This window comes from Hylobates moloch, unplaced genomic scaffold (assembly GCF_009828535.3).
Source record: "Hylobates moloch isolate HMO894 unplaced genomic scaffold, HMol_V3 SCAFFOLD_19, whole genome shotgun sequence".
NCBI lineage: Eukaryota > Metazoa > Chordata > Mammalia > Primates > Hylobatidae > Hylobates > Hylobates moloch.
The window spans coordinates 59,763,646-59,780,361 of NW_026652294.1; the positions used below are offsets into that span (position 1 = coordinate 59,763,646).

The following is a 16,716-nucleotide window of genomic DNA, read 5'->3' on the forward strand; positions in this document are numbered from 1 at the left end:
ACTCATAACAAATTAGGTTGAGAAGGCTTCAGGAATATAAAGGCCATATACGACAAATCCACAGCTAATATAATACTGAATGGGGAATAACTGAAATTTTTTCCTCTAAGATCTGGAACCAGACAAGAATATCCATGTTCACCACTTTTCTTCAACATAGTACTGCAAGTCTTAGCCAAACCAATTAGTTAAGAGAACCATATAAAGGGCATTCAAATTGGAAAGGAAAAAGTTAAACTGTCCTTGTTTGCAGATGGCATGATCTCATATACAGAAAACCCTACAACTTTACTAAAAAACTGTTAGAACAAATTCAGTAAAGTTGCAGGATTCAAAATCAACAAACAAAAATCTATAGTGTTTTTATATACTAACAGTAAACTATCTGAAAATAATCAAGGAAACAATCCCATTTACAATAGCTACAAAAAACCCCTTAGGAACAAATTTAACCAAGGAGGTGAAATATGTCTACACTGAAAACTATAAAGCATTGATGAAAGAAATTGAAAAGGACACAAATAAATGTAAAGATATCCCATGCTTATGGATTGGAAGGATTAATATTGTTCAAATGTCCATACTGTACAAAGCAATTTACAGATTCAGTGCAATCCCTGTGAAAATACCAATGACACTCTTTACAAAAATAGAACAATCTTAAAATTTGTCTGTAACCATAAAATACCCCAAATAGCCAAAGAAACCTTGAGCAAAAAGTACAAAGTGGGGGGCTGGGTGTGGTGGCTCATGCCTGTAATCCCAGCACTTTGGGAGGCTGAGGCGGCGGATCACATGGTCAAGAGACTGAGACCATTGGGGCCAACACAGTGAAACCCTGTCTCTACCAAAAATACAAAAATTAGCTGGGCATGGTGGCACAGCCTGTAGTCCCAGCTACTTGGGAGGCTGAGGCAGGAGAATCACTTGAACCCAAGAGGCAGAGGTTGCAGTAAGCTGAGATTGTGCCACTGCACTCCAGCCTGGTGACAGAGTGAGACTCCATCTCAAAAAAAAAAAAAAAAAAAAAAAAAAGTACATAGCTGGAAGCATCACACTACCTAATTTTAAAATATACTATAAAGCTACAGTAACCCAAACAGCATGGTATTGCCATAAAAATAGACACATAGACCCATGGAACAGAATAGAGAACACAGAAATGAATCCACGTACTTACAGCCAACTCATTTTCAACAAAAGTGCCAAGAACACAGAACAGAGAAAGGACAGTCTCCTCAATAAATGGTGCTGGGAAAACTGAAGCTAGACCCCTAGTTCTTACTACATAAAAATTAAAAATGGATCAAAGATTTAAACGTAAGACCCAAAATGATAAAACTACTAGGAAAAAACATAGAGGAAACACTTCATGACATTAGTCTGGGCAGCAATTTTTTGGATAAGATCCCAAAAACATAGGCAACAAAAGCAAAAATAGGATTATGCTTTTGATATCAAGTTTAAGAACTATTTGCTTAGATCTAGATCCTGATGATTTTTTCTATTTTTTTCTAAATGTTTTATAGTTTTACATTTTATGTTTAAGTCTGTGATACATTTTGAGTTAATTTTTAGGTAAGATGTGAGAGGTCATATTTAGATAAGAGGTCAAAGCCCATTTATTTTTTGACTATGGATGTCTAATTGCTCTCTCACCACTTATTGAATAGGTTATATTTCCTACATTGAATTGCTTTTGCACTTTTGTCAAAATTAGTTGGGCACCATTGTGTAGATCTGTTTCTGAGTTCTCTATTCTGTCCCACTGATCTATGTGTCTGTCCCTCTACCAATACCACACAATATTATTTATTATAGCTATATAACTAATACTGAAATTAGGTTGGCTGATTTCTCCTGCTTCTTTGCTATTCTAGTTCCTTTGCTTTTTCATATACATTTTAGAATAATCTTCTCTACATGTATAAAATATTAGTAAGATTATGATAGCAATTAGATTAAACATGTATATTAGGAAAGAAATGACATCTTGACTTTGTTGTGTTTTCCAATCCATGTGTTTTCCAATTCATGATAAATGTCTATTTATCTTCTTTAATTTAGATCTTCTTTAATTTCTTTCATCAGAGTTTTGTAGTTTCTGAGATACAAGTCCTGTTATATTTTGTTACATTAACCTAATGATTTTGGTTTTCTTTTGATTGTCTATAAAGGCAATCATTTCATCGGCAAATAGGGACAAGTTGTATTTCTTTGTTTCCAGGCTCTGTGCCTCTTATTTCCTTTTCTTACATTACTGCACTGGGTAGAAGTTCTAGCACGACAATGAATAAGGGTGGTGAAGGTGGGTTTTTTCATGATGTCTAGGTTTCAATTGAAACCTGTATATTTTTCAAGTTATGAGACTTTGGATCTTATTTAAACCTTCTGTTTTAGCTGCTTTCTATAAAACCACTCAGGCATGGGAGCAGGGAGATGCCTCCTTGTTACTACCCAGTGCAGGTTAAGTCCAAGTTCTCCACTTGGCCTCTTTTGTTACCCAAGTGTGGGACTCCTCATTACTGCTGGGCAGGAGTGGGAGTTCTGGATCCCCACATAGTCCCCACTACACAGCTGCGGGAGGAGCCTCCTCACCTTGGGCAGGTGGTACAAGCCCTCGCTCTCCAGGAGACCTCCTCTACACCACCCCAGGGGGGAGGGGAAGGTGGGCACTGCAGGGTGAAGGTGGAACTCCAGGCTCCCCATGTGGTCTCCACATTACGCTCTGGTAGGTGTAATGAACGAGGACTGAAAATCTCTGATACTCCCCTCCATGAGGGTTGGGGGGCATCTCATTTGAGGCTGGCTGGTGGGGAATCTAGGCTCCCTGCCCAGCCTTTGCTGGTGTGGGTAGTGGTGGACACACTGTTTTCGGTGGCATTTGGCTAGCATAGAGTAGAATTTTCTAAAGGTTTTATGTCCTGCTATGCTTCCCCTTTCATGTTCCTTTTGTTAGAGAGAGAAGGTTTCTAGCTGGTGGTTTTTTTTTTTTTTTTTGGTACTCATCAGTGTTTACCAGTAGCCAGCTTCTTGAGCTCCAAGTTTGTGATTTATGAGGCAAAAAGAAAACCCAACAAATTTACAGTTTGATTTCCAAGCTCTTCGGTCAGTTGACTTTCTTCCCTTTACTTTTTAAGTCTCCTTATGTGTGTTTTATATACAATGTACAGGGCCTTTAGTGGTACTTAGCAGTAAGAATAGGGAAAAGTGTAACTATGCCATCTTTCCAGAAGTCGAAGTCCTGTGTACATTGTGTTTTAATAGGCCTTCATCAGCTGGGAATAAAATACAGCATTTCATGCACATGACTACAAAATACAACGAAAAGACTCATTCATTGAACACCTTGGGGAAACAGGGTCCACATGAGATCATATTCATATAACCAAAGCTTAACCTTTTGTAAGTTAAGTGGATTTAATTTTGTTTTAACCATTTTATAGGCAGGATATTCTACAGTGATATTCACTCTTCTCTGCTTTCATTAAATGTGAAGAAACCTTAATTCAGAAATGCCCTTTGGAGTCTTATACTTGCTTTTTATATTTTTTGTTTTCTCCCACATCTATTTATCCTGTATTCCTGTTTGCACCGTCCCACAGCCTCATAATAGAAGCTATCCCTCTTTCTTCTTTGCCATTTTATTTGCCTTCTAGGCTTAGGTAATTAAGCTCATCAGAACTGTGTTCAAGGGCAGAAACTTGAATAATGTTCTGAGACGCTCACCTTGGAATGCATGCATAGACTCTATTTTGACTGTTCAGGGGCCTCTTTCCTTATACCACTTATATTCCATACATTTGAGATTATGTATCATCTGATGAGTGATTTAGTACTATAATGATTGTTGAGCATAGTAAATGCATGGCCACAATGGGAGGAAGCAGTTGGAATGATACTGAATTAGCACTGGTATACATGACCTCACCTCCCTACTCAGAGTTAGAGCTACCCAGCTCTGACTCCAAATCTACCCTACATCTCACCAGCATCTCTGTTGCTATGATCTAACGCTACCATAATCTTTGGCTGGACTACTATACAGCCTAACTGGTCTTCTGACTTTCACTCTTCCCTCACTACAGTTTTATGGCAGCCAGAGTGATCTTGCTAAAACATGAATCAAACCATACAACTTTTCTGCTTAAACTTTCCAGTCCCTTTTCAGTACAATTACACATGATCTTAGCCAAATGGCCGAGAAGCGATTTTTCAGTACAATTAAAACAAAATTTCAAGCTCTTTTTCCTTTCTTTTTTTGTTTTTGAGATGGAGTTTTGCTCTTGCTGCCCAGGCTGGAGTGCAATGGGGGCATCTCAGCTCACTGCAACCTCTGCCTCCTGGGTTCAGGTACTTCTCCTGCCCCAGTCTCCCAAGTAGCTGAGATTACAGGCATGCACCATCACACCCAGCTAATTTTGTATTTTTAATAGAGATGGGGTTTCACCATATTGGTCAGGCTGGTCTCGAACTCCTGACCTCAGGTGATTGCTTCCGCCTCCCGAAGTACTGGGATTACAGGTGTGAGCCACCATGCCCGGCCTCAAGCTCCTTTTCGTGACCAACCATCCCCTGTACATTAAGACCCAGTGGTCTATATCACCTACCTCACTTAGCCCACACTCCCCATCAATCACAGTGCTCCAGCACACTGGCCTTCCTTTCCTCCAACACAGCAGAATGTCAGCCCTGGCCATTCCCTGTCCCTGACATCTTCTACCTACAGACTTCTGCACGGCTCTCCTCTGGTTGTTCAGGTCTCTGTGCAAATAATACCTCCTAGTGAGGCGTTTTCTAACCACTCCATATAAAGCATGCATCCCTGTGTGTGGCATGGAGGTGAAGAGATGTATACTTTAGATGGGGACAACTTTACTTTCTTCATAAGCACTAGAACTAACAGAATTTATCTTCTATATTTGTGTATCTCCCAGCAGCCCCTGCTACTTCATTATGTAATTTTGATAACATCAGAGATCTCATCTCTCTTGTTCTCTTCTTTATTTCTATCACCTAGGCCTGACACCTAGTAGATTCTCAATAAATATCTGTTAAATGAAAATATGTGTTTATATGGTGTGCTATGTGCATTATCTGGATTTTTTGGATAACAACCCTGAGAGGCAGAAACAACAGTACTATCTTTCACATACACAAAGAATTCAAACTCAGAAAGGCCCCATGGTTTGTCCAAGGCAACAGAACTAGCAAGTTATAGGGCTGAACTGGAGCCCAGATCTTAGACCTAAAGTCTGGTGCTTGTGATAAGTAGCCCCAAATCTGTGTCTGTGGACTGGCTGCCTCAGAATCCCCAGGGCACTTGTTTAAAATATAATCTGTCCTGCTATAATACAAGAGTTGCGCTACTGTGTTATAAAAACAACTGTGCCAATGGGGAAAATGAGGTTAGGGACCAGAGAGCTTTAGAGTCACAATTACCAAGTTATTTTTCCTACAGGAATTTTAATAATAAAGGTGGTTTTTTATAGCTGCAAGTGTATAGCTATAAAATTCAAATGTCACTGAATTAAATCCAGCCCTTAATTAATTATATTGAGTTTTTGCTGGAAAGTAATGGCCTTTTTTTCTTGTCAGAAGTACTGTTGTTAGCACAGGCTACTTCTTATACATTCTTATTACCTTCATGATCCACTGTTAAGACAAAGCACAAAGTTATCCAAGTATTTATAATCAATATTTATAATGAAAATAATGTTTCTTAATCAGTTGACTCTCTTACACCTATTAGAAAAATGTTAGCATATATTTTGAGTCCCACTTTAGAACTACTAAATCTGAATCTCAGATGACAGGGTAGAAGCTGTAATCTCTATTTTAAACAAGTTCCTAGGTGATTCTGTTATGGAGGCAGGTTTGATATTCAATACGTTGTACTCTTTTAGTTTTTCTTTAACTGGTTCCTGTTCTTCCTGGTGAGAGATATCTTTTGAGCACCACTAGATCTCTATTACAACTTTTCAAGCTGGAGCTGTTATTTTAGTGGCCAACTTAAAAAAATCAACATAAGCCTACTTTAGATCACCTGGTTGATCACCTACTAATTGATTACTGCTGTGTGATGACTGCCATGTGATTGCCAGTACCTCTGTTTGTGGACACGATTACAATCACATTGATATTAACTAGTACTAGTTTAACCATAGAAGTTAACTAAGGAGAAAAAAACAAAGATGCAGAGAAGGAGTGAAATGATAAATTATACATTTGTGTTAAGATAACAAAAGCCATGGCACGCTGTACCAAAAGGGCTTTCAGAATAGGAAAAACAGAAAAAGGTGCTGAGAGCTACATCAGAATTACTGAGCCCTCCACTGCATGAGCCGCGCCTCAGCAGTCAGTACTATGTATGCTTTTTTTTTTTTTTTTTTTGAGACGGAGTCTCGATCTGTCCTCCTGGCTGGAGTGCAGTGGCGCGATCACGGTTCACTGCAAGCTCCGCCTCCCGGGTTCACGCCATTCTCCAGCCTCAGCCTCCCGAGTAGCTGGGACTACAGGCGCCGACCACTGCGCCTGGTTAGTTTTTTGTACTTTTCAGTAGAGACGGGGTTTCACCATGTTAGCCAGGATGGTCTCAATCTCCTGACCTCGTGATCCGCCCGCCTCGGCCTCCCAGAGTGCTGGGATTTCAGGCGTGAGCCACCGCGCCCGGCCAGTACTACGTATGCTTTGTGAACAGCCATTTAGTTTTAGCAAGTCAGCATCAGCTCACAGATTAGTGTTAATTTATAGAAATTGATAGAGTTTACATTCTTTCATTTAATCTGTAAATTTGTTGGTGTTATAGCTGAATGAGAGCCATACAAACAGAAGGAGATTATGCCAAGTTTTATATCTGTATAAATTGAAGAAAAAATAAGGAAACAGACACAAAGGCAAGCGTTTCAATTTATCAGGCCCAATATGAGAAGTGAAGCCCCTCCAAGATAGTCAGACACAGAAACAGAAGCATTACGAGCATCATTTTTCACGGTTCCTTCAGACCTCATTGTACCCACAGCACAGCTTTTGGATTATAGTTCCTGTTAGAAGTAATGTAACAGGAGAAATAGAACCTCACTAATAAACGAGGGCAGCTCGTATACAAAAGGCGAGCCTGACATATGGCTAAAACTTGTACGTCAGCATCCAAGGATGTGAAGGCCATTAAGGAAGGAGCATGGCCTTGTGATGCCTTTAAAACAGAAGTGTTCAGCAAACTAGGCACCATCTTGATCCTGAAGGATGAGGACCTCTGAAGAGACAGGCAGGGACAGACGGGTAACCCCTGGAGCAAATGCTCAGAAATCCATTCTTGCACATAGTCTGGGCTCTGGCTCAGGTTTCTCTCCTATGTGATTTGGGGTAAAATCAAAATTCAGTGGGGAAAAAATCTGAACATATGTGTTTGAAAAATATCTTTGGCCTAATATAAAGGTGATTGAGAGAGAAGCCAGAGGAGACGGAAAGTTTGTTTTTTGAATGAAGCCAAGAGTAGAGAGTATTGTAAGTACTGTTTACTCAGGGCTGAATCCCAGGCCTCTGCTAATAGAAACTTTGTTTAAACTGTCATGCCGCCTTCCATTTTAGAAGCCATGGCAGAGAGTGACTTGCTATCAGCCAAACCCTTTTCCTCTTCTTCCTGTGCACACAGCTAGGTAATTTTCCAGCCTTTTTGCAGTTAGCTATGAGCACGGAACTGAGTTCTAGCAGATGGAACATGAACAGACGTGAAGTGTGCCACTTCTTGGCCCAAAATACAAAAACTCTGCTGTGTAATTATTTTAGACTTTATGTGAGAAAGAAATAAACTATCATATTTTAGCCATCATATATTTATAGGTTTGTTTTTCTGTAACAGTAAGTGCCATTTAACCCAGGCTTAATGAACATTTGTTGACTCTGGATGAATCCAGTGGGTCTTCCTTCCATTCCTCTAACATTGTAAGTCACAAATATACTTGAAAATAATTTCCCCTAGTCTTTGCCATCAAAAATGAGTTGTACTTCAAGGACTTAGATTCTCTGTTTGGCTAAGTCAGTTTAGGCTAGGAAGTGTGCATGTGTATTCATTCTCAGGGAGAAGAGAGACTTGTGGAAGATAACTGGAAACGGGGCAACAACAGACACAAGGGCCGCAGGCTGGGCAGATTTGGCAGGTTTGGAGATATCATGAGAGCTTCAGAAAGGGCCCACAAACAGCAAATAGGTTTGAGATCCTGAAGCCAAATCTAATGACTGACAGAGTTTTCCTGGAGTACTGTGCAGATACGGATTCCGAGTTACATTCAGAAGGGCTGAAGAGCAAAAACACACGATGAGCTAGTGATGCCTGCAGTGGGCAGGGGCAGGGGCAGGAGAAAGGGCTGTCTACAGGTTAGGTGTCCCGACCTCATCTCTGCATAGTATAGCTAAGTACCCTTAGGCAAGTTATTCAATCTCTGTGCCTCAGTTTTCTACTTCTACAGTGGCTGAGAGGAGTAAGTAAATGGATGCATGCAAAGCTGTAAGAAAAACGGCTTAGCACAGCAGGAAGTTTGAATAAATGCTAGCTATCACCAGCACTATCTCTGCTATAACACAATGGCAAAACTCTGTGAGGAGCAGTGCTGGGACCTTCTCATGAATACAGAAAACACACAGAAAGGAAAACGTTAAAGAAAAGAAAGAGGAAGACAGGTAAGAGGAGAGGTAACACATTTGTTAGAACTAAACTGCTTCTATTTTGAACAACTCTGAGAATTCCAGTGTAATTAGAAGAAATAATTTAAATACAACAGATTCTTTGTAAACTGGTAACAATATCTGGACAGATGCAGAGAGCTTAAAAGTCACATCATGGCTGGCCTTGTTGAAGATTCCAAAAGTACCCATTTCTAGAAATGCTAGGAAACAACATATGCCAGATCGACTCCCTGGGTGACCCCATTAGAGTTCAAGAAAACAGTTGTGATATCCATGGAAGATCCAAATCTCAGTTTAAAACACAAAAAAGACAGTGATGTCTACTAATTAAAATATATGAGTATACAGCAATATTTGAGTACAGTATAAGATAATATTTTAGTTTAAAGCAATGAAGTATTATAAATTTCACACATTTTTAATACCCTAAACTGAGCAAATTGTATTTAATCCAGATTTAATCAATGAACAATACCTTATAAAGGGTGAGTATATCAAAGAAATGTCTTAAGAATAGCTAGACTCTGCTTATACTAGAATTGTCGTAGGTTTCTCACAAGGATCACTGGAATTAAATCTTCAAATTTTCTCTGAAATGAGAATTTCCAGTTGAAGAATTTAAGACTCATGAGTCAAATAAACTTTGAGGGACTGAGATCAGCATGAGCAAGGAAAACCCTTATAAATACCAACAATGTCTTATCCATCTGATATCAGTAATAATGGATTCTGAATATTAATGTTCCATTACTATTCCTTGCTGGCCAGAAGCTTTTCCGGATCTCGCTACCTGACAATTCCCGTAAGAGTTGCTTTGTTACAAATAATAGTTACATTAACATGCAAGATCTTTTCTTAGTCCAGTTTTCCTTCCCAATGTCTCTTGCATTTTATAGTGCAGGATTTTAAACTCCCTGCTGACCTTCTTGCAAGGCCTCCTTTACGTCTATTTCCGGCCCCCCCGAGTCAGCATTTGACCAACAGCCAGCTCTGTTTACCCTGTACCCTTTGTCTTCACCAGTTCTCTGAGACGTTTTCTTCTCACTTGTTATTCTTCCAAGACTTCATCACAAAAGCTGTACGACTTCTTTGCCATCTAGTCTTCCATTCCCCAAAATACAACAGAGTTGATTTTCAACGTCAGAATTTCAGATAAAGGGAGTTAATAGTTGATAGTGATGGTAGAGAATGCTATCATTCATTATTATATACGCAAGAGATTCATAGAACTCTTGGGTCTAAAAGAGACCCAAGACAGCAGCTATTTAAATCCCTCTGTTTATAATCAGGAAAGAGTTTCATAGTTCTATTCTGCTTCTAAATTTGGCAATGAGGCAAAAACTTTCCCTAGAATCTTACTATTCTATTATTATAGTAGGCTTCTTAGTAATCGTAAAAAATAATTATTTCCCTTCCATCCAAATTATTACATGGTTTTTGTTGGAATAATCTAATCTAATAAATTGTGATTATACTTTGAATAACACTCTGACTCTATCTGGAAAGTGAGGTGTAATATATAAGCAGATAATATAGAAAATGGAATACAAACCGGGGGTATTGGTAGCCTCAAGGCTATATTCACAGCACAGACATGTTTAGCCCAAAAAGGATTTTTAAAAATGTGAATTAGTTGGGTTCAGTTAAAAATGGTGAGTTAAAAAAAAGGGTTGTTTTTAAACATCTTTTGGTTTGGTATCTCTAAAATCATGGGAAAGTCTAGCAACATTAAATTTTTATTTTTGGGGGATAACAGTCAGATGAAAATGAGCTGTGTGCCCTTCAGACAGGTTGTGGTGAGCAGAATAATGACCTTCCAAAGATGTTTATGTCGTAATCCCTGGAACCTGTGACATGGCTAAGGAAGAATTAACATTGCTAATCAGCTGAAACTAAAATGGGGAGATTATTCTAAGTTATCAAGGTAGGGTCAACATTGTGACTACTAATTAATTGCCTTGCATAAAAGATGAGAAGGAATTAGAATTTTTGTGCCCTTGAAATTCTGTTTAGTTGGCATGCCTTCAACATAAATATTACAGGGCCCTTAGCACTTGAGGAAGTAGGTAGGGCTTAGACTGCCTTTGCCTGGACATTCCCAGGCTGCATGGCTTCCTTCTCATATCCTTGTTTCCATTACCGTTCTCTTTCAATATTTAGATTTTTTTTGCCAATGTCAGTGGGTCAGGTTGCTCAGATTACTACCATTACCTCTTCTAATTATTTAATTGATGTTGATGGCTTCTAAGTAGAATAAGGCCAGAAGTAGTTCTGCCACAAATTCTTTGCATGTTCCACTACTGAGTCCTAGCCAAGGGACCCCATACTTAGTATGGCCATGAGATGCTGCAGCCTCTCTAGAAACCACTAACCAAGGATGTGGTATATCCCACCACCCGTCCAACCACCATCTTTCCTGCATTCCATTGAACAGATGTTGGAATTGCTTTTTTGAGACTGAGAAGTGCCAACTTGGACCATTTGTACTTTCTTTTTTATTTCCTCTAGTCAACTGGGGAGCTCAGTGAGATTCTCCCGCTATACTCTCATCAGTTTTAAGTAAGTTCTATAAAAGCTTGGGGTCTTTGGTGGGCATTCTCTACATCTGTATTTACTGAGAAAAACTTAAGGGCCTTAGCTATTCAGTATTCTATCAGATATTGAAATCTCCTTGATGGCAGCTTAGATCAGTCAGTGGCTATTACCATGTGGCCCAGAGAACAGTCAAACCTGTCCACTTTTCCTTTTTTTTTTTTTTTTTTGTTGAGATGGAGTTTTTCTCTTGTTGCCCAGGCTGGAGTGTAGTGGCATGGTCTTGGCTCAGTGCAACCTCTACCTCCTGGGTTCAAGCGATTCTCCAGCCTCAGCCTTCTGAGTAGCTGGGATTACAGGCGCTTGCCACCACACCTGGCTAATATTTATATTTTTAGTAGAGATGGGGGTTTTGCCATGTTGGCCAGGCTGGTCTCGAACTCCTGACTTCAGGCGATCTGCCCGCCTCAGCCTCCCAAAGTGCTGGGATTACAGTCATGAGCCACCGCGCCTGGACCACTTTTCCTTTTGATCTAGTGCATGGGAGCAAATCTTCCTTTGTTAGCCTTTGTATTGGTGACTAGGTCCTCTGTGAGCCTAACTCTTTATGAAGCAAAGTTTCCTCCTTTGTTAACAGAACTGCTGGGTGAACAATTCAGAAATGCTAATTTGAAGTGACTTACATTATGATAAGCTTACACAATCACTTGTCTTTTATTGTAGCTAATAAATCATGATGGGGAGGGACAGAGGAAGAAGAATTTAAAAAAAGATTGCCTTTTATTTTTATTTTCCCAGTGAGGTTTCTGTGATCTCTTTATTAGACACAATGTGTATTAGCTATTCAACTCATAAAGAGCAAAAAAAAACATGCTAGGAAAGGAGAAATATTTGCTGTCTCTCCCTTCCTGTGAAAACGTCAGATGAGTTCATCTGTGTTCTCTCCTTTCAATGAAAGATACACTTATCCCTCAGCCCTCATCTTATTCTCATTTCCCATTGATGATGTCAGGCAGGCCTTACAGTATCTCTTTTGTGATCTTATAAAATCAATAACAACCAAAAATGTTTCCCTTTTGTCGATGACCTCACCAATGGTCTATACCTGGAAAGGCCCTTATCTGCATTGGTAAGTACAGCTAAACTCCACGGATCCAGACTGAAGCAATTTACCAGGAAACTACTTCCTTTCCTTCAAAACCTTGCCTAGGCCATTCAGATTTGGAAGATTTCTGAGCAAGATGGCTGAGTGCTGAATTTAACAGCCAAGATGATTCTCCAATCTCTGTGCTTATGTCTGCACACATCAGAGACTCTCCTTTACCTAGCCCTGTTTATTCCTGAACACAAAATAATTAATACTTCAAAGTTTTAGGTATGTGACATTTTGGTGACATTCCTATAATCCCCTCCCTGCAATCCTCCCCTCCTAAGCTACTTTCATCTACACTTGGAGCAGTGAAACAGGCATCCAGTTAAGTGAATTTAGAGAGAGGAATTTTGTGCCATTTGGTTTAAATGGCTGTGAGTTCCCTGGGCTGTTCCAGGGAGGTAGGGAGGGAAACACTGGCCATCTCCATGCTGAGACACTTGCAAGGTACTCCCAAATCCCTGAGACTTAAAGATAAAATCAGCACATAATGGAAGAGTTTAGAGAGGAGCAAAAGGCACAAAAGACAGTATTTTACAGGCCAAACAGGGCAGAGCAAGGAAGGTTTGGCTGTATTCTATGTCTAAAACTAAATGGTGTTTACATGTTCAAAGAAAACTTGTGTACAGAATAAGAAATAGAACCGAAATGAATCTGAGAGGCAGAATTGGCAAGACACTGGATCCACGGGATGGGGCAAACTCCATGGCAGGCATCTTACTGTGGGCCAGGGAGAGCCCAGCAGGCCTCTCTCTCTGTGGCCCATGTGAAATATTCATCACAAGCCACCTCCCTTGCTCTGAACCCAGGCGCCCCAAGTACTTTCCAGATGGCTAATCTAGCTTCCCTATTTGACACTGACAGGTTGACAGAGCTGCTCTACAAAGAGTTTGTGAGCATCCTAGTTCCTGAAAAGGAGTCTCTCCCAGTGTAAAAATAAGTTGGCTTTTGTTGTATGTATTATTCTGTCAATAATAATAGCTAACAAATATTGAGTGCCTGCTACATGCCAGCCACAATTATAAACATTTGTTATGAATGATTGCATTTAATCTCCATGAGAACTTTCTGAGTCAGGTGCTGTTATTAGCACCATTTTCCAGATGAAGAAATTGAGTGAGTATAAAGACGTTGCTTAAGGTTACACTTAGGAAGTGACAGAGCCAGGATACAGACCTAGACCCTAAGGCTCCGGAGCCCGTGATTTTAACTGCCATGCTATGCCTGCTTTTGTGAATCGTTATGAGCAAATTTCCCCGCATCTGGTCAATGCAGGCACACTGGCAAGACACAAGTCCATACTTTCCTTATAAAATCATGGGGACACTTGATTATCTTGAGGCTCAAAATCTTTTTTTTTTCCCTCTTTGGCCTACATTTATACTAAAGTTCAGGAAAAAACACCTGCAGTTTCCATAAAAACAAAGTAGTGCTGAGATTCATCATGAGGATTTGACTGCAAGTGAACTGAATCAGTTTCTAAGTTCACACTTGAAAAATCTCAGTGTTAAGACTCATACTGAAAGATACATGGAAGCAGAGTTGGGATAATGGTTTGCACATCTTAGAATTGTTTTCAGGTTGTTTCACTCTAGAAGAGCTAGAGAAAGAAAGGAGGCTTACATTTATTGAGTGTGAACGATGTGCCTGGCATTGGGTTAAGTGCTTGTTCACATGTGCAATCTTACTTAACCTCACAACAACCCTGTAAAATAATGTTAGTTTAACTTTTACAGATGAGAACAGAGACTCAATGAGGTTATATACTTTGTCCAAGATCAGACAGCTAATAAGTAGTATAACTGGTAATCAAACTTAGAAATGCCTATACTCATTAACCCCACCCCTCCAATTTATGTTCAGATTATATCTTATAACCTACTAAGCAGGCTCTCCATGCATACATTTGAAGTAAATTGTAACTATCTCCCAATTCTAGGTAGCCAGGTATCCATTGCTTGCCTTCACTCCTCTGTAAGCATCAGGGAGCACAAAACACAGGTTTTATTTATTGCTGTAGGTTCCACAATATGTCGCAGAGGGTGTGCTCACAACAGGAGCTGGAGAACCACCTAACACTGTGAGCATAGACATTGGCACAGGTGTGGATGATAAACTCAGGTAAGGGTACAAATGCAGTCTTAAGGCAATGTACATTTTGAGCCTTTGTTTTCAGAGGGACTGCTTGATACATTTTCCAGCAGATCTATACAAACCCTAGCAGCTAAGGTGCAAGGATGCAGCTCCCTATGCCCTGGGTGTGGTGTCTGTGGTCATACTTCACCAGGCAGCCCCTCTCCTCCCCTTCCCTGGTGCCTCTTTGGCCGCTCTGTCTCTCTTCCCTGGCTTTGAACTTGTTGGCAGTCTCCAATAACCCCTCTTCAAAGAGCTGAAGGCAAGCCTGATGTTACAATTGCCTTGCTTAATTCCAGACAGGTTTCTATTAATCGTATTAAATTCGGGTGAACAAAGGGTATAAGTCTGTGATAGAGCTGAACCGTATCTGGATTAATATAAACAAGAGAATTCATCCTGCAAGAGCCACTCTCTGCCAGCAACTCAAAAGACGTCAGCAGTGCCCTTGCTAAAGCACATTGGAGGGTGGATGGCAGGAGAGATTTAACAAGATTGGTGCTGAGCATCTGGACTCTGTATAAAGAGGGGAATAAAGATTGCAACTGGAATACATTAGAAGAAAAGCAAATGTTTTATTCACAGAAAATAGGCATTAATAATATCAGTCTTTAATCTGGCCCAGGGCTCCTTAACTTGCCTTCTTCATTGTTGACTTTGATCTTCCCTGCAAAGCCGCCTGCTAAGGATCCCTTCCCAGATCAGCCTGAAGTCATGGGGGCAGAAATGCTGTTGCTAAACAGATATGCAAGGGGGTAGCACGTGTGACTGGAGTACAGTATGACAACATAATCCCGGCAGGGACAGATGAAGTCAGTGTGGGGTGATGTTGGCTTTTCTAGCATCTACTGAATCATCTGATGAGAGCAGCAATTGAAAAGAATAAATACAAACACATGCGACACAGCCACAAAGACTGCATGGCTCAGATCTGAGAGGAAGGATCCTATTTTCTCAGATCAGTGGGGAAGTAGAGAGAACAATGAGCTGGGAGTGAGGAGACTCCAGTTCCCTTCTTCCCCTGCCACTAGCAGAGCAGCCGTGTGACCTCGGGTTGCCTGGCCTCTGAGAAACAAGGGCCTTGGTACAGCTGGTATCTAAGTTCTCTTTCAGTTTCAAAGGCATGGGTTGGTCCTATGCAAAGAGGTTTTATAAAAGCTCTACATGTCTTTTACTACAAGACCACAACTTTGGGAGACATTGTACTCTGAGTTGCAATGTTCTTAAGTCACCATGTGCAGAATGTATTGTCTAACCTCAGTGGATAAAGGGGAAGTGTTGGCAGTGCATTAGAGCAAGAGGATGAAATAAAGCAGAATCAGAGAGAAGTTCTGGGGAACACTCCTGCTTCAAGCCATGACCACAGAATTCCAATTATTTATGCGTCGTAGTCTTTCTTGCAACAGGTGGAACAAGGAGATGGCAGGATCCAAAAGAGTCCTCAATGATCATAATTCACAATTCATGTTCCAACATGCTACTTATTTGCACACATCACCTTTGCTCACATTATTCTTTCTGCATGAAATATCCTTGTCTCTTATCAAAATTCCACTCATTGCAACTCTAAGACCTCTTGGCAGGAATGTACTGTCCTTGCATACTATTTGGTTATCAGTTATAGCACTTCATTCTACCTCATACTACACTGCAGTTGTAATTATAGATTACAAACTCCCTGAAGATGGGATCTGGGTCTCCTTTATCTATGCATCTCTGGGCCTGTTTGACACACTGCAGGCACTCATTCAATAAACGCTTATGAAATGAACAGAACAGGGATTTTCGGGTTACCTGCTAATGTGACGGCAATGGAGACAGAGTCGTATCCCAAGGCATTGGTGGCATTGCAAGTGTAGAAACCCACATCTGCTTCCACTGGTGCCAAGATCTGTAAGGAATCATCTGGCTGTAGAAGAATCCTGGAGCAACAGAAAAGAAATATAGACCTGGTCAAGTCAGTTGACTCCTTTTTGGCATTCAATATTGGTAAGGCAGGAAGGAACCTCCGGATGTATGCAGAACCCTGTTTTAACAACAGAGACAAACCAGCTACAAGGACAATCAAGAACCTGTGCTCTCTTGCCTCTTTGATTAATGTGACTGTGGTAGTGATCTCAAATAAGGAGGTTTCTCACTGCTTTTGCAGCCGGTGGATTACTTGATCTAAATGCTACCAGCTGGACCAGACAACATATGTGCACCAAATACATATA

The 16,716-nt window shown here is 40.4% G+C and overlaps 1 protein-coding gene across 1 annotated transcript in view; it reads right to left on the reverse strand.

The window, feature by feature from the left end:
* Positions 1–16,716, reverse strand: part of ADAMTSL1 (ADAMTS like 1) — a 454,301-nt gene that overhangs the window by 100,253 nt on the left and 337,332 nt on the right. The window contains exon 20 of the mRNA XM_032138382.2: positions 16,295–16,422. Coding sequence (XP_031994273.1) covers positions 16,295–16,422 — 128 coding nt within the window. The remainder of the gene's footprint in view (positions 1–16,294; positions 16,423–16,716) is intronic.